The sequence below is a fragment of the Atractosteus spatula genome, chromosome 7, assembly GCF_055471065.1.
Source record: "Atractosteus spatula isolate fAtrSpa1 chromosome 7, fAtrSpa1.hap1, whole genome shotgun sequence".
Taxonomy (NCBI): Eukaryota; Metazoa; Chordata; class Actinopteri; order Semionotiformes; family Lepisosteidae; genus Atractosteus; species Atractosteus spatula.
The window spans coordinates 26,877,030-26,895,799 of NC_142712.1; the positions used below are offsets into that span (position 1 = coordinate 26,877,030).

An 18,770-nucleotide genomic window follows, 5' to 3' on the forward strand; every position below is an offset into this window, starting at 1 on the left:
GTTCGTCTTGAAAAAATGTTACGAGTACATCATCTATCAACAATTACACAGGTTCTGTTTCCATATTGCGGATTTTGGTTACGTAATATTATTTTCTAGATTTCACGTTGTGAATATATGATTTGGGCAAACAGAGCCGCAAAGAAGTACATTATGGGTTGTTGTTTTTTTTTGCAGTTTTATCTAGAACAAGCGATGCTTAAACCTTTGTCTGATTCTTGTGAAACTATCCACACGACAGTTACAGTACCTAGGAGTTGACTTCAGTGATGTCACTGATGGGATGTTTCTAAAAATCCATCCTCTGTAAAACGTCTTCTCTAGTTGTCCTGCATATGTATTCGCTAATGAAGCTGTGTGTTCTGAGCCTGGATCTCTACATTTCTGTATGAACCACCTTAGAGGGCTAAAGACAGCTTGTGTTTAAATTGAGTGTAAGGCAATTTATGCTTCTAAAGTCATGGTCAGCATTTTTGTACTGTGCTGTAAACTTGTTCTGTGCCTAGTCACATTATTTTATAGCGTTTTCATAGCGTTATCAAATCTGGTGGCGCTGTGTTAGTTTCCTGACTCCCATGTCACATGGTCTGTGATTGTAACCTGTAATACCGGTTTAATTCGTCACAGCCAGCACTCCGGTTGTAAAGTAGAAGCAGGCGAGATTTCCAGCGAAAAACACCTCCCCCTTCTTCAGGTGTGAGGGTCTTCTGCTCAGAATGAAACGCTAAAATGTAATGTAGGCTCTGAATGGGTTCTGACTTGCTTTAACAAAATATGTTTACAAATCCTTTCACCTGGCATTTTCGTAGTTAGAAATTATGGAACGCTCTGTTAAAAGCAAGGGAGTTTTTATGTCCGTTGCAGTTCTTTTGCAACATGAATATAATTATATCGTTATTAATTTCTTGAGATACGCGATTCCATATTATATTCCCTTTTAATCAAATTCTAAAAGTATGCTTGTTGACTCCGGTATCGCGTTAGTTAAAGACTTCGATGCTTAAAATGTTTAGGAGAAATGGAATACTGGTGTGTATGTTTTCTTTAAAGTACCGAGACCAGCCATATACTGTATGTTTAAGTTCCAAAATTAATATCGTTTATGGACTTCACACGCGTTGCAGTATGCTCCTATTCTTTTTATGCTCAGGCACTAAGTAAAAGGAGATGCTTCATATTGCTTGACTAATTTTAAAAACTAAGTTAGAAATGCAGACGCTCCCTCGGTGCGCTGCTCTGGTGCGCCGGCTCTTACACAGTGCCTGTCTGCCGTAAGCGTTACAATATACATACCCAACACTGCTTGTACCCATCTGTCATGCAAATAAAACACCTTGAATTGAATTGAATTGAGGGGAGAGGGGGGAATACTAAAGGCAATACTGGCTCAATACCCTCGATGGGCTTTGACGTGCTAATGCGTTGGTTTAACAGTCCGGGTGTGGCAGGCTTCCAATGTCAACTCGACTCGATTGGAAGACAATGAACGTATTTTGTGATATTTAGAAATATAAATTTGTTTGGTGCGAGTGAGGTTTTATTTAATCTCTGACCAAGGGAAACGTTTCATTTTTTCAAAGAAATGTTTGTTAAAAAATAAAGTCATAGTTCTATGGGATTCAATCACAGACCATGTGACAAGGGAGTCAGGAAACTACTCTAACACACAGCGCCACCGGATTTAATAACGCAATAAAAACGCTATAAAATAATGTGACTAGGCACAGAAAAAGTTTACAGCACAGTACAATAATAAATGCTGACCATGACTTTAGAAGCATAAATTACCTTACACTCAATTTAAACACAAGCTGTCTTTCTGTATGAACCTCTAAGCTGGTTCATACAGAAAATGTAGAAATGCATTAGCCTGATTATGATTAAAAAACACATAATTAAACACGCGTTTGCGATTTAAATCAGAACACGATTTAAATCAATATAAATGTTTATATTGTAACGCATACTGTCCAGCCTCCATTTCTCTATAAAAATTTACTCTGTTGCACACACACACACAATAGAAGGAGGAACCGCTGTCAGAAGGGAAGATATGTTCAAAATATCGCAAATATCGTTCATGTTGCGATATTTTGAAATATAAAAGTCAATTTATTGTCCATAATATCGCTATTCTATTTTTTCGAAGAAATGTTTGTTAAAAGAAAAGTCCGGCACCAGCTGGATTCGATCACACAACCTCCCAGTTGCTAGTCACGCACCTAGACCAGTCGGCTAGAAGACAGCTCGCATGAACAGGCAGGCGAAAAAGCCCTACACAGCCCTGTCGCAGCACACGAATACCGTTATTAAATTCTTTAGATACGCGATTCCATATTATATTCCCTTTTAATCAAATTCTAAAAGTATGCTTGTTGACTCCGGTATCATGTTAGTTAAAGACTTCAAAGCTTAAAATGTTTAGGGAGAAATGGAATACTGGTGTGTATTTTTTTCTTTAAAGTACCAAGACCAGCTACAGTATATACTGTATGTTTATGTTCCAAAATTAATATCGTTTATGGCCTTCACACGCGTTACAGTATGCTCCTATTCTTTTTATGCTCAGCTACTAAGATTTCCCTTCAGTGGTAAAATTCAATATCTACAACGGGCACAGCAAAGACGTTTTTACTGTAAGTCTTTCTACGACAGACCAACGGACCACGAGTGCCCCTGTCGGTCAACCAATCACGTACTGCGGTGCCACGCGTCATCTTGCGTCATACTGAGCGACGTCACCTGCGGTACGTGTCTGTGACGCGCACTTTGAATGGCTGCATCTGTACATGGGAGTGCACATCGACGATAGACTGGAATGGTCTAAGAACACCGAGGCCATCGTCAAAAAGGGTCAGAGCCAACTTTACTTCTTGAGGAGGCTCAGGTCCTTTAACATCTGTAGTAAGATGCTCCATATGTTCTATCAGTTGGTTGTGGTGAGTGCCATTTTCTATGTGGTGGTGTGCTGGGGCTCTGGGATTAGAGCAGGGGATGCTAACAGGCTGAGCAAGCTCATCAAAAGCTCTATCATTGGGTCTGACCTGGACCCCCTGGAGGTAGCGGCTGAGAGAAGATAGGTGTCGAAATTAATGACCATCATGGACAATGTCTCCCATCCCCTCTATGACATGCTTGTGAGAATGAAGACCACGTACAGAAATAAGCTGTTCCAACCACAGTGCGACAGGGAGCACTACAGAAGGTCATTCTTGCCTTCTGCCATAAGACTGTACAACTCATCCACTATGTGTCTGGGCAGGGGCAAGATATAATATATAATATAATATATGCTAGGGACTTGTGCAATATATTTTTATATTTATAATGTGCACTATAACTTTTTTGTGTACTGTTCTGTTTTTTGTCTGTTCTGTACTGTGAGCAAGTGCACTTTTCACTGACTGTATTGTATGAATTGTATTGTTGTATTATTGTATTATTTCATTACACTGTGCTGTGTTGACTGTGCTAAGCTGCTTTTGCACAGCAATTTCCCTCACGAAATCAATAAGGTATCTATTTATTACTTGTTTCTTTGCAGCCTACACCTGCTGACGCAGCTATCCACCTTAATAATAAATTGATAACATGACAAAATGAACGAACATGAATGAGTTGGCAAACATGAATACTGTCAATGGCAGGAATAAAAACTAGTTCTACTGTGTGAGAACACAGGACTACAACAGCACTTAAATCAAATTCGTATATATATAATCATTATAATCCAGAATAAAAACGTGGTATTAAAAAGGCCACTGAAACAAAAATGAAAAATGAGAAGTCTTAGAGAGTGAAAAGTACTAAAAATTGGGAGATTGGTGGCAGCTAAAATCAAAATTTTCTTAAGTGTAATAACTGAACATCATTAAAATATGAATTAATGAATAATAAATAATGAAAAATTATAAACATCCGTAGCAGGTAATATTAGCTAAAGATAAAAAAGACACTACACAGCAGTATTTTACCTTCTTCATAAACATTTTCTTCATCAACGTCTTTATCTGTGTACAGAGTGACAAATCAGAGGGGTGTATTGATGGCTTAGTTTCATTGTCTCCTTTCAGTTGGATGGGGGAAGTGAGGGGGAAACTGCGGAATGCAGTTTTATTTTCACTCTTTCTTGTCTAGAGAAGGAAAAGCTTGAATGGCTTTGGAGCAATTTGTAACAATTTTTATTTTCTTTGATATGCTACTTTGAAGTGTAAAGGAAAATGAAACTAATTGTAAATAAAATGACTACTAGGTCAGCTATATAGTTGAAATATAATAGTAATATATTATATATATATTATACTTTGTTAATTTCTGTTTTAAATGTCTAATATATAAACAATATATTTAAAATATTAAATAAAATAATTTCTATTAATAAATCTGTTTTTTATGACATTGATGTTTTTATTAATTTTATATATCACAGTATATTAAATATTCACTTTACATTCATGATCTCTTAAGAGTTAGGCACCCTCTTGGCAAAAGGTTCCTTTCCAAAGGTATTTTGCACACTAACATCATTGCTACTATTCCTAGCAATTGTATTTTCAATTAAATACTATATGTGAAGTACTTAGTTTTGTATAGTGTAATTCATATGCATGTTATCATATTAGGTATCTCCTTTATTGGATGTAGGGAGGAAGGTGTTCTACCTTCTGAAGTGGAGACACTCAATCTGGGAGTAACCTGCTAGGTTTGAAAACAAAAACTCACCCATCTGACATTTCCCTAAAGACTGGGCCAACCTGCTGCTTCTTCATTTCTAGAGGAAAATGTTATGATCACACTGTTAAAAGTGGCAGCACACCATCATAGAAAAGTAAAATAATTAATTGTTTTTTTCTTCAGACTATTAATGAAAGGCAAAAGTGCTCATTATTATAGTTTCTATTGCAATTGGAGAATAAATAAATGTGAGGGGTTGACACAAAGCAAATGTATTTAGAAATGCCATTGACTGCAGTGCTTAACTAAGAAACAGCTGATAGTGACAGGCAGCAATGGTCAAAACAGGGAAACAGCTGAACTGCAGTTCAGTTCATATATACATAGCTCTACTTAGGATTTATAAGATTATAGACAGGATTCATTGACCTGAGTAATGTAATCTCTTCGCTATCGCATAACTCACACTATCCATTATTAGAAAAAGGGAATATTGGAATTGTACACATTATTATAAACATGTATTTTTTAAGATGGCCTAAAGTACACAGCAAGTAAAGTTAAAAGGCAGGAACATACTCTCTGGACTGTGTCTTCTCTGGCCTTCAGGAACATGGCAATATAACTGCAGGAACTCTGCAGCCTTTTGCTTACTAGACAATAGGCTCTGGTAAGAGCCCATTTCAGTGATTTTCCCATTTTCCATTACCACAATCTGGTCTGCAAGCGGTAGAGCTGTGATGTTGTGAGTCACCAACACGCGTGTCTGAAAGATAATGTGCATTATTTCACAAACTGCTAGGTTCAGACCCATCAATAAATTAACTAAACCACTTTTAACACTCTTTAGTTCCTTAGGTGCTAAAATACAGACTGATATTTTGGGCCAAAGAAGCTTAATTTATTAATAATCTAGACAGCAGGAAATTTTTCTGAAGCTTCTGAGAGAAGTACTGTAGCGCCCTCCCCCTGTAGTGAGGAGAAAGTGCACCTAGGCACTTAGGGTACCACAAAGCAAGCTGGGAGTTGTAGCCAGGTGAAGTCTGAGGGTCCGCACGATGACCAGCAGCTGACCCTGCTCATGTAAATAGACTTATGGTAGTATAAGTGTCCTGTGCAGCTTAGTAAAGTGTGTAGTCTGTTAACTAGTTACCACCCTAAACCTGTGTACGTGTTCTGTTGGTCCCCTAATGTGTGTGTAAATCCTGTGGTTGGTGTTGTTATAAAGGAGAATAAAAGCTGTTGCTTGTTTTCCTATCTCGTCTCCACTTGTCCTTTGTCCTGCACGAACCCGTAAGCGCTACAGTACTGTGATAACTGCTGATGCACACACCACCCTCATTTTATCACTGCCAGCATGCTACTTTCACTTTTTATATTTTATGTAGTCCTAGTTCTTCCATAGTGTTCCCTTCTCAGATAAAAGTGCACAGTCCTCTTCCACCTAGGTCATACTTCATTTGGTTCTACTCACACAATTTATTAAAACTTCTCACTAACTCTTCATTCTCTTTTCATTAGTCACTAAGCAATGCCCATGCGCATCACACTTACTAAATCTTCTCATGATCTCTACTCTTTTTGTCTTCATTAATCTCCAGGCACACTAGAGTATTCAACCTGATTAACACTTGCCCAGTTCTTCATCTTTACTTTAACACTGCTAGCCACTGGAGTATTCAATTAGACTAATTCCATCTCACCCAATCAAACTGTTCACAAAATAATCATTTTAACTTAATTCTTTGCTCTTACTCTCCACCAAGCACCAGATCTTCAATAACAAGCATTAACTTTTCCCATCACAAACTTTCTGGCTGATCTTGTTTGGCCAGCAATGCTTCTCAAAAACCAACACTTGCATCCTTGACAAAGCAGCAGTCAACTTAGTTCTCTTTGTCTTTTTTATCTCTACACACTCTGAGACTTGAGAAGTGTCCATCTTGGTTCAAGGCCACAACACCAGGCCTAGGTTTTAAGCCAGAATAGAGACTCTCAAAACACCACTTGCCACTACCTCATAGTACCTTACTCAAATGCTCCACCTGGGATTTGAATTAAATCCACCTGAAGTTAATCCATTTTTCCACACTGCTGCTTTAGAAGTGAAATCCATAAGATCTATTATTGTATAAGTCTATTGTAAATCTAAGTACTGGAGCAGTAAATCCTAAAGGGTCTACATCACTCTTGCTACTCCCAACCTGGAAAAAAAGACAGGAGTGCAACCACTATAAATGTTTTTGCTGCCTCCTTGTTACCGAGCTATGAGTAATAACAATTGAGTTATTTAAATAACTGTCACTAATGGTCTCTGTCTAGGGCTGAGTTTTTTTACGGACAAGGTTTGGCAACTGAAAATGTCCTGGGAAAGTCAAGATTCTGGGCAGCATTTTCTTTGGTGCTGAGCAGCTTACCTTGTTCTTTAAGAGACCTGTGGGTCCAATAACTCTGTTAAGCAACTGCTGGCCAACATGCACATCAACAGCGGAGAGGGGGTCATCCAGCAAGAAGATGTCGGCATCACTGTACACGGCCCTTGCAAGACTCACTCTCTGCTTCTGTCCACCACTCAGGTTCACTCCCTATGAACACATGAACAATACTGCATCTCAGAAAAACAGCATCGGCCACTTCATTGCATCACAACATTCAAAAACATAGTCCTTGGAGATGTGTGCAGGCCACTTGACCAAACTCAATCCTAAAGGGCAGCAGTCATTAAGGACTTCATTTCTGTACAACAGTTAAACTTCTAATTGTATTTTTTTTATCTTCTTAGCTACTGATGGGCTAGATCTCCGAATAACCTCCTCAAATTAGAACGTTTAAGTTTTTAAGGGTCTGAGACTATTTCAGTAGAACCTTAGAGGAGCAAATCTGAGGAAGTCAAAAATGTTTTCATGCAAGCTTTGAAGCAGTCAACAAAAATCATGACGAAAATGTTCGAATGGCCTGTTTTTCAATTTAATGACAAAAAACCAAACGCTCATGAAAATAATCAACAATGATGATAAGGAAGACTAAATTGCTTTGCATTTTTGTTTGGGAGAACTAAGGTGAGACAAAATGACTAAAACTCATACTGAAATTAATTTTGCCATATGAGATTCACCATTTACACATTTACTTCATCTGGAAAATAGCAGACTCACTGTAATGTGTATAATCCCAGGGCTGTGGCTGTATGTGGATTGCACTATGCCTTGGGGCTACTACTGTGTGAGAATTGCAAGTATAAGGGGGCAATATTTCTCCCTTCTTCTCTTTTGTTTTCTAATTGTCCCTCATTTCTAGCTGGTCTTTTCCACACCTTATGTCAGTCAGGAATTCTTACTGTTTGTAAATTGACTGGTATTGAGATAAACAATGAGATGTACACACTGTACTAATTAGATAAAATATTAAAACTAGAGCACCTTGCTCAGAAAAGGAAAAGCTGCAGAAATACAAGAAATGCTTATGATACTCCATGCCTTCAACTGGAAGAAAAAGATATACAGTCTGGCAGTTCTTCATATACAGTAGGACGAGCAAACCAGGAAAAGCTATTGTTTATACAATAAGTATTGTTTATAATGAAGATAAACAGAATGTGGCTAAATTATGAGTTGAAAAATAAGCATCATATGAGTCACAGCAACCAGACACTTTTGAACTGAAAATATATCATTTTTATACATTGTAGCTAATCAACAAATTAAACAGAAAACTAGGCATGAAAACAATATTTTACAGTTGTGTGCGTATTAGGAAATTACTTTTTTATCTTGGCTAGAGGTTAATGTATGTATAAGAAGTAAGTTACTCTGTTAAAAGAGTTGTGAGAGTTGGTTGAACATGCAATGTGCACTGCATTTCAGCTCTTACAATATTGTAGTTTTTTTGACTGAAACATTATGCCATCAAAACGGCTAGTTATTTATTTACATTATACCAGTAGTGAAAAAAACACATGCATCACTTATCCTTTCTGGTTTTAATATTTTTCATAAATTATGCAGAAATTCCCCTTCAGTTGCAAATACAGTATTGACAGGAGCCTCTGATGAATACATTTGTAATAATATTGTTTTGAAACTTTGAAAAAAAGTAATTTTACAAAAAGCCTTATATAAAAGTACAGTATTAACAGTACCAAAATAGATTTTCTTATTAGGAAAGATTCATACAACGTCTCTGTATAAGATTTTTTATTATTAACTTTTTATTGCACAATTATTTCTTGTATTTGATATTTGACCTTTCTGGGGATTAAAACACTTTAGATTGTGCAACAGACTTTTTAACAGAATATTACCACATGTTAATGTTTTTAGAAATACATTTGATTATACTTTTATTCTTTTTATTATACAATTAAAATCAACTACTTGAATAAAATGACTAATTCTGTTTAGTCAACCAAGTAAATATAGTCAAAATATAGTCGACTAGACTAAATTAAAAGTGGGTGACTAGAAAGTGACTATGACTAATAGATATTTAAGTTGACTTGACTAAGACTATGACTAAAAGTTTTAAAAAAATGGTGAATAAATTTACACAGCTTTCAAGGACCTATCATTAGGAGATTTCAATTCAATTTCAGAAGCTGTCCAACACTGCTGCTTACTTACACGTTCTCCAATTTCCGTTTGGTCCCCATCAGGGAGCTGCTCCATGTCAGCAAGAAGGCAACATGCCTCCAACACCAACTCATAATGGACCCTGTTCATTTCACAGCCAAACAGAATGTTGTCTTGCAGAGTTGCATTCTGAATCCAGGCCTGCTGAGACACATAGGCCACAGACTCCTGAAAAAGACAAGCAGAAATAACACACCAGCCAGTGTGAACAAAGCACGGTCAATACAGATACAGCCATTCAAAATGCACGGTACAACCCCGTACCACGAAAAATTACCCACAGTTTACCACATTGTACCGCAGTACATGATTTGGCTGGTCAAAATGACAGACAGGGGCACTCGTGGTGCATTGGTTGTTAGTGAAACGATTTAATCATTGAATCTCTTTACTGTGCATGTTCTAATCCACTTAATATTGAATATTTATATGGAATTTTACAGCTAAAGGGAAATTTTAGTAGCTGAGCATAAAAAGAAGAGGAGTATAACACGTCTGAAGGCCATAAACGATATTAATTTAGGAACATAAACATATTAGGTAAACTGCATAAGGCTGGTATTCATAGTTTAAAAAAATACACACCAGTATTCCACTTTCTGTATTTCTGTATTCTGTATTCTCCACAAGAGAAATGCAGAATTTAGGAATTTGTCTGTTCCAGCTATTTCAGTGTAATAGAGGGCTGAAGAGTTTTTAAGCGTGAGAAGAGGAACTGAAAATCTTTTGAGGACTAAGATCTCTAATCTCTGAATTTTAAATTGTGTGCTGTGAGGGTTATTTTTAGGTTTAGATTCTAATATTTAAGTTAAAGTTAAATACAATGCAAAATAGGGAGAGTGGCAAACAAAAACAGTGGCATAGGAATTACAAGACTTGGACAAGATCATTCAGTGAAATTGAAATTTAATAATGTTAAGTGTTATGTGATCCAGTTTGACAGAAATTATTAAAAATGGTCTTTACACATCCAAGATTTGAGTCAGAGTTGTGGGTAGGTACACATGAAAGGATCTATGTATTTATCTAGATTCTTCTGTCATTAAGTCATTGTGGTTAGAGGAGTAAAATCTCTTCATTCTAGGGAAATCAGAAAGAGAGAAAATTTGATCAAACTATACAAAATCTTAATTTAGGATTATTCCAGGGGACACTTTCACACTCTGTGAAAGAGGGCATCTTTGAAAAGAGGACGAGCTAAAATAAATTTATTTATAACACAGAATAGGAAGCACCTCTGTACACAGAGTTGTGGGTATTTGACACATCCCAGACAAAAGATCAATTCTTTGATATTTAAACTTTGGGCATGTTGTAAAAGCAACTGGACCTTTTTTTTCACTTATCTAATCAAGAAACATTGGCTAAATAACTAAATACATAGATTATTGTTTTATTCTTTTCTATATTGTTATAATTGCTAATTGTCTTGTATATCCCCAAAGATATAAAATGTCAGATGAATTATTGTGTATCCTACTGTATGAGTATTTATCTGTGTTTTCTTAACTTTTATCTCTTTTCCTAACAGCAGAAAACCCAAATGAAAACCAAGGATCAGCGGGTGAAGTTGCTGAATGAAATCCTGCATGGAATTAAGGTACTGTTCGCTCAATAACAGCACTTCCTTGGGACCTGAAATGGGTCATTATCTTAAACTCACTGGAACAGGTCTTACATGTACAGATGCAGCCATTCAAAATGCATGGTACAAACCCATACCACCCGCAATTACCCACAGGTCACTGCGTTGTACCCTGGTATGTGATTGGCTGGCCAAAATGAACAACAGGGGCACTCATGGTGCACTGTTTGTTAGTGAAAAGATTTAATCATTTAATCTCCTTACCGTGTATGTTTTAATCCGCTTAGTATTGAATATTTATATCGAATTTTACAACTAAAGTAAATTTTAGCAGCTGAGCATAAAAAGAAGAGGAGCATAACGCGTTTGATGGCCATAAACGATTTTAATTTAGGAACATTGTCACCTGCCAAGTGACCAGGTTTGGCTCAAAAGAAAAGAAGCTCCCAAACAGCAGTCTTCAAATGCAAACAAAACTGGATTTACTGCCATCAAAATAGGGATAACAAAAAAAACCCTAACAGGAGTACTCTCCACACACCTTCCCTCCAAGGCACCCTCTCCATACTAAGCTCTCCCAGTCCCTTTTATAGCCCCTCCTCTCCAAGGCCCATCCTCTTAAAGGGACTCGCTCACGTTTTCTTAACAGAGATGGGCAATTTGATCAAAATAAAGTATTTAACCATCCACAAAAAACTTATAAATTTTAACAGAGTCATGCAACAGTTATATATCCACTTAAACAAAACAACTAACCTTACATCTGTTATTTATAGATGGCTCACCAGTAACCTTTCCCTTTAAGATCATTTGTGGGATACTACAAACAGGAAAGGTGAGTGGTGGCCATCTTGATCAACACAATATAATACTCCACTGGGGAAAAACACTGCAGTGATTTTAGGGAAACAACAAAAAGGTAAGTATCATTCACACTTCATTTGTATCACATACACACTCTCAAACATACCAGACGGGTAGAGGGAAATATTGGAGTATTTCATATTCAGTAAAAGAAAGAAAAATAACAAGCACTCTGACAAGCATAAACATATTATGTAAACTGTATATGGCTGGTAATGGTAGTTTAAATAAAAAATACACACCAAGTATTCCACTTTCTTCCTAAACATTTTAAGCATCAAAGTCTTTCATTTGGTTACATACTGTGGTTAATTTGGAATAGTTTTTGCATGCTCCCTCTGACTATATTAAGTTTATATACTTCATAAAAAGTTATAATGTTTTATAGAATTTATAGTTATAATACTTTTTAGAATTTGATTAATAGGGAATATAATATGGAATAGCGTATCTAAAGAAATTAATAATGGTATAATTATATTCATATAGATCAAATTATCACAGTAGTACACTTTCTTTGTAAATTTCTGCATCAGTTTTACTCATTTCCACGTGATTTCCACGTGATTTCAAGTACTGTGAAGACTCACAGTACTCGAAACACGCTCTGGTATTGGTCCGAAGCTCATCCATCTTGTTCCTTTGGGAACGCGTGTTGCTCAGGATCATGGAGGGCAAGGGTGGTCTGCTCCCTCTTCTCCTGAGCCACTACCGAACGCCTCCTCTCTTGCCTCTTCTCTGCGGTCGGCGGTTTCCCCTTGCATGAATGTCCTCGGGCACATCTTTGAGGAAACTGCAAGGGCTAGCCGCTTCGTCGGATGGCCGTAACGATAAAAGTGTTTCCCTTGTATAAGAAAGCAGTGCGCGACTGTTCCTTATGTGATCCAGTGTGAGAAGGCATGTAGTTGGAAAGTCGGACAGGATCAGTTTTGCAAATAGTATTGTTTAGTTTACTAAAATAGACATGCTACAACACTTTAAAAAAGGCAAACGTAAACAAGAACCAAAAGTAACAAGAAAAATAGCAAAACAACAATAACGAAAATAACCAACTAATAAGGAATAAAACAAAATAAAACAACAGAAAGTACAGGAGCGCAGGTGTCTGTGTCGCAGCAGGGCAGCTCCACCGGGAAAAAAATACTGGTCTAACAGTCTGTGCAGCAAGAAAAAAACAATCCATTTAAACAAGAGAGTGTGGTGTTACTTTTTGTCAATGAATAAAGTCTTTTCGTGTCGCAACAGTTAACCTTTACAAAGTTACAAAGAAAGTAGACCATGGTCATACTTTGAGCTTACAGCCTGTCCAAGGTCATTCATTATTAATACTATTAGTAATATCTTCCGTAAGGACTTTGATGCATAAAATATTCATGCATAATTAAATTAATCATGAAGAAGGTGGAAGGTTGTATACTTTTGTCCAACTGAGCAATCTTGCTTTTATAAAATAAACCAACTTTTTAATGTTTAATGATTAACATGCTGTAATACACAGTTTAAAGTTATTAAAAGTCTAAAGAGTATACAATTTAAATTCTTACTTGGAAAAGATTTTCCCTCAGCAGTGACTGGGATTCAAAACCGGGTGATTTCTGGTGACAGCTCAAATGCTGTACATGAGACATTAAGACATTAGCTCCACTTGGCAGCTTTATAAGGTGATTCCGGAAACTATTATCATAACATGCGGTAAGATGCATCGTGATGCATTGAGATGCAGCATGCCTACCACGTTTTGACGCAGTGTACTTCGCACATTTTGAATGGCTGGATCTGTATGTCCCCCTTATCTCACCACATTGGATTTACTGATTTGAATGAAACCTCTTGTAGTGGTTTGATGGGTTTACTGAAAAAATTATCAATTGTAGCAGTAATCACGAGGTTGTTCGTTGGGGCTTTTAGAAAATCAATCGTCAGAACAACTAACAACGCACACACACGGGTTCAATACACGAGATACATTTATTAATATAAACTGTGCACCAAACATATACTAGTCTGCCTGGATACGAGCGGCAGACCTTACTGTGAGGGTTATCAATATACAAGGTATATAATCTCGAAGAGATGCAAACACAAAGAGATACACAACAGAGAATATATGTCAATATATATCGTTCGGTTACCAAATCGCTAATCAGTGTTATTACCCACTGTTACTCTAAACTCGGAAGTAAATACATTACTCATGAATTAAATTGATAACAACTTGTGTTGAGGTACAATTAAATTCTCGAGACGCAATGTAGAACATGGGGTTTACTTATCCACTGTGTTTGGATTTGGAATTTCCCGGCACGAACACCAAACCAGCTGACAGGCTCTGTTGCAGCCTCTGTTGCAGCGGTTGTCCAATGGGCGTTGTGTCGGCGTCCTCTGGCTAACGGCCAACCAGTCGAGGTGCAGCTCGGAGTAGGACGGGCGGAGGAAGCTGACTGCGGCGCGCAGGGCAGTCGTTGCTCCGAGGGGATCTACCAGCAGTCCGGCTGGCTAGTAGAAAGTCTCTATGCACAGAGTGTGACCGCGAGTCCTCACAAGTCACTCTTTTGCCTGGGAAGAAGCTGGTTCGTTCCCGGTCCAGCGCTGCTTCTGAATAAGCTATTCAGGTTGTCGACGAGGGTCCAACTGTAGGCTGCCGTTGATCAAGCGGAGCATTCACGTTGGTAGAATTCTGAATACGTACGGGATCCTCGGCCTCGCGCTTAGAACAAAGTCCAAGTCCTTTTGCAGACAACAGCAGTTGTCACGTGATTGTCTCTGAGGATGTGCGAAAATGGCCAAGGAGAGCCCAGAACTGAGCTTGCGCTCCCTTTTTGATCAAGACCCAGATGTGTGCTGATTGGTTGAGAGTTTGGCGGGCATTGGAGACCCACGTGGTATTACCACGCCCTGCCAGTCCCTGATTGGTTGGTCAAGGTGAGATATAAGTCACTTACTCTTGACACTTAGGAATGCAGTCCAGATGTCCATTCGCCACTCCCTAGACTGATAGGCGCCAGTGGATGACCATTGATCATGACAGCCAGGCTTAGCTAATTGCATCCCCGTCTGGGAGCTTGCTTCTTATCAAAAGAAAAACATCTTAAATCAGCTTGCATGAATTCTTTCTCTGTGGCTGCACCACAGAGATGGAGGGTGAGATGGGGCCTCATTTAGGAGCATACCAACGCTTAATTCTGTCTTATTAACAAGTATTGCCGCTACATATCCCCCCTTTTTGAAGGTCACGAGGTCCTGAGGCGTTGTTGCCTTCAAAACAAAAACAGAGTTAAGTGATGTTTGTTGTACCACGGTGGATTCTACCACCCAATATTCACATTACCTCTCGAGAATTTGTACAGGAAATAGTGTTGGAAAGAACATTGCGCATACCTGCTCTCAGTTATAAGGTACCTAGGAATGAGGCATTGGGCATCATCATTAGCTCTAGACCTTAAACTTCCGGCAATTCACTATCAGTATCGGATAGCTCTGCAGCAGGCAGACATTTGGGAGTGGTTACCTGATTTCGGTGATAAACCATTGCTCCCTTTGTCTCATTCAAACTACCCCGCAAGGCTTTGATACAAGAGAACAGCATCCAACACATTACCCCAGCCATGATCCAGCTACCCAGCAGCAGTGTCAAGATGACCACGTTTATTGTTCCTAGCGCCCCAGAGGATCCACAACGACTGTGCTTGGGACCTACCAGTGTAGTTTTTAAGTTTGTGTCGTTAAGAACAAATTCGACTACCTGTACACCCTCAAGACTTACTGTCTCTTGGATTCTCTCATCCAAGTCAACGCTGTGTCCTCTGAAAGCGTCCACAATCTCGAGTTCCGTTTCATACAGTTCTGACTCCAGGTGATACAGTGCTAAATCGTTGAGATGCACTATAGCTCCTTCAGGAACTTGTAGAAAAACTGTTTGGTTGGGTAGCTGCACGTCGGTAGCTGTATCATGTCTGTCATAGGTTATTGTAACAGTTAACTGTGGTGTGCTGACCAGCCATTTCTTTCCCACCTGCTCAACCTGGGGTTCGTTAACCTCACTTTTGCTCGTCACTGTGGCTTTACACTTTTCAGTGGCAGCCCCCTTTCTGATACCACACAACCTCTGAGTTGTGTCCCTAAGGAATGGCTTACTTGGGCATACCCAGTGGATATCCTTGGTTGATATACACAGTTCCAGGTTTGGAACAAGATACAAATTTGGATCATCCTCCTGGTAAGCTACGAGCGGTGGGGTGGTCAACTTCACATGCATGTCCCCCCTCCAGAAGCCAACGTTCGATATAGACTTGAGTCTATAGATATCCTTGCCACTCACGATGGGAAGGTTCAACAGGAAACCTATTTCCTTGGCTTCGGGGTTGACATGTATAGGAATGGCACTGCCTAGACTGTATGCAAGATGTACCTGTAATGGCTGCACCATCTCAGAAGTGGTTGTCCTAAGTACTTCTTCTACTAAGGACAGTGGAACCAAGTAAGTTGGAATCTGTCCCATGGCTAGGCTAGTTATCGTGGCACTAAGCTCCCTAAGCAAATCCTGCATCAGCATCCTGACCTGTTGCACGTAAGCATAATCCCACTGTAACACGTCGACAATCCTGCCCACGGTGTGGAGGGTGTTATTTAACACTGCTGCATGAAGGTTTACTGCTAATATTGTGCCCTGTAAGGTTTTCCCTAGGCTTTCCAGCCGCTGCTGCTGTTGATACAGCCTGTCCTGAATTTCTGGCATTTCCTTAAGTAACCCAGACACCTGCCTTCTCAGGGTGGTCAGGGTGACAGTGTTAGCAGCAAACAGACCAGCTGAAAATAGCGAGCCCACGGCGGAGGCCGCAGCAATCAGACCCCCCAAGAACCTTTTGGGGCGGCTGAGGCCTGTCATCTCCTCCTGGCTGACTGTTGCCTTCCTCAGCTGGCGGAGCATGTGTATAGTGTCTAGCTGGGCATGCCATACAGCATTCTTAGCCCACTGCCTGCCATGATGGGACACCCTACTGTTCATGTTGATGTGCTTCCGAAACACATCACTTGGGTCCAGCCGCACATACACTCGCTGAGTATATGTTCTGCAATTTGTTAACAACAATCCGGGAGCGTCCTGCAGGACTATGCCGGTAGGAGGACCGGGTTCCACAACTTCAAGGGGCTGTGTCGAGGCGATCCACAGCACTGTCAGGACCAGCCGTGGCAGTTTTAGGATTCCCATTCTGGAACACAGATGAGGCACATGGTACAGTTCCACTATAATTTTGAATATATTTTCCTAGGAGGACCTACACTACCGTACCTAACTACCTGCAGCTACTAAGGGGCACCCCCCTCTTGATCGGGTTTAGACTTTTAACCCTATTCTGTGTCCTCCGGCGCCATTTGAGGTGGGCGATACAACTGGAGGTGGTTGCGATGCACCCACTTATAGACCAGAGATTGCCTTCCTTTTTCAATCCGAATTCGATAAGCTACCGGTGATACCTTATCGACAATCTCGTGGGGTCCTGTCCAACTGGGTAAGAACTTCCGGGCCACCCCTGTGGGTTTGGCAAATTGGATGTACAGGACCTTGTCTCCTACTTGGAGTTCCTGGTTAACTGCCTTTCGGTCACAGTATGCTTTCCTACCCTCTGCACTCCTTCCCAGATTGTTCTGGGCAAAAGCAAAGGTTGCCTGCAGATGTGCTCGCAGGTCTGACACATACTGATGGGCCGTAGCAGCCCCCGTCGTGCTCAGGTCCTCCACCCCATAAAGACAGTGTAGGGGAAGAGTCATCTTCCGACCTGTCATCATCTCAAAAGGTGGGACCCCCGTAGAGCAATGGGGCGTGGCTCGGATGGCCATCAGAACCAGGGGCAGCTTAATGTCCCAGTCCCTACTGCTGGTGGAGACAAACTTTTTGAGCATACTAACCACCGTTCGGTTTGCCCTTTCTGCCTGGCCCGAGGATTGAGGGTGGTAGGAGATATGCAACTGGGCCTTGACCCCAAGCATATTCCACAGGGTTGCCATTACTGTAGCTGTGAAATGGGTTCCCCGATCCGAGTCCACGGTCAGGGGGAGTCCCCATCGACTGAACACATGGTTCACCAACAGCACTGCAGTTGTCTCTGCCGTGTCGTTGGGTGCTGGGAGGCACTCAATCCATTTTGTGAATGCACACGTAACCGTGAGGAAATATTTGTTCCCTCTGGATGACCTCACCAGCGGCCCCACCCAATCCATTTGTAGATTGGACCAGGGGAATGTCATGCCCTTTTTCTGGAGTGGTGCACGGTGCAAGGGCCGTGATGGTTGGAACTGGCTACACGTCAGACACCCCTTTACATACGCGGCGATGTCTTGGCCCATGTGAGGCCAGAATGCCACCTGCTGGATAGTGTCGTACGTGGCCTTGATTCCCCGGTGACCCCCACAGGGCTCGTCATGAGCGTGTTGGATCATGACCCCCCGATGGCAGTGGGGAACTACCCACTTTGGGACACCTTGTGCAACTGGTACACAAACCAACAACCCCTTTATAATTTTTAGGTTGTCTTTCACCTCTGCCAGCTCCTTCAGCTCTGGAGACTGGCTCAGCACCTGCTCCGAAAGAGGTTGACACACTGGGTCAGCGATATGCTGATACATTAGCCCAATTGCTGGGTCCTGTTTCTGCATTTCCGCAAGATCGGTGTTAAAACCCTGTGACCCAAGCACTACAGATTGAGGGTCAGCTCCGACATCCTGTCTAGCCCTGCTTCGGGTGACCGCCTTGACCTCAGCCACGGTTTCTGGGGGTAGCCATTCCTGCTGGAACTGCCAGGGTTCACCCTCTAAGGCGCCAGATTTAGCCAGCCGGTCGGCCTCATCATTCCCGTCTTTGTCGGGTCCCTTCACCTGGGAGTGTCCCTTCACCTTCCTCCAGTAAACCATCATTCCAGCCTCGGTCGTGAGCTTGTCACTGGCCAGGAACAACTCTTTGTTCTTTACTTCCTTGCCCCGGGCATTTTTCATGCCGTTGCCCTTCCAATACGGAAGATGGG

The 18,770-nt window shown here is 40.4% G+C and overlaps 1 protein-coding gene across 3 annotated transcripts in view; it reads right to left on the reverse strand.

The window, feature by feature from the left end:
- LOC148830748 (ATP-binding cassette sub-family C member 1-like) overlaps window positions 1-18,770 on the reverse strand; it is a 291,300-nt gene that overhangs the window by 144,513 nt on the left and 128,017 nt on the right. For all 3 annotated transcript variants that reach the window (XM_088921193.1, XM_088921196.1, XM_088921194.1), the window contains exons 13-16: window positions 9,294-9,470; window positions 7,092-7,259; window positions 5,254-5,440; window positions 4,723-4,771 (exon numbers count right to left, since the gene is read on the reverse strand). In XM_088921193.1, the coding sequence (XP_088777319.1) occupies window positions 4,723-4,771; window positions 5,254-5,440; window positions 7,092-7,259; window positions 9,294-9,470 (581 nt within the window). The remainder of the gene's footprint in view (window positions 1-4,722; window positions 4,772-5,253; window positions 5,441-7,091; window positions 7,260-9,293; window positions 9,471-18,770) is intronic.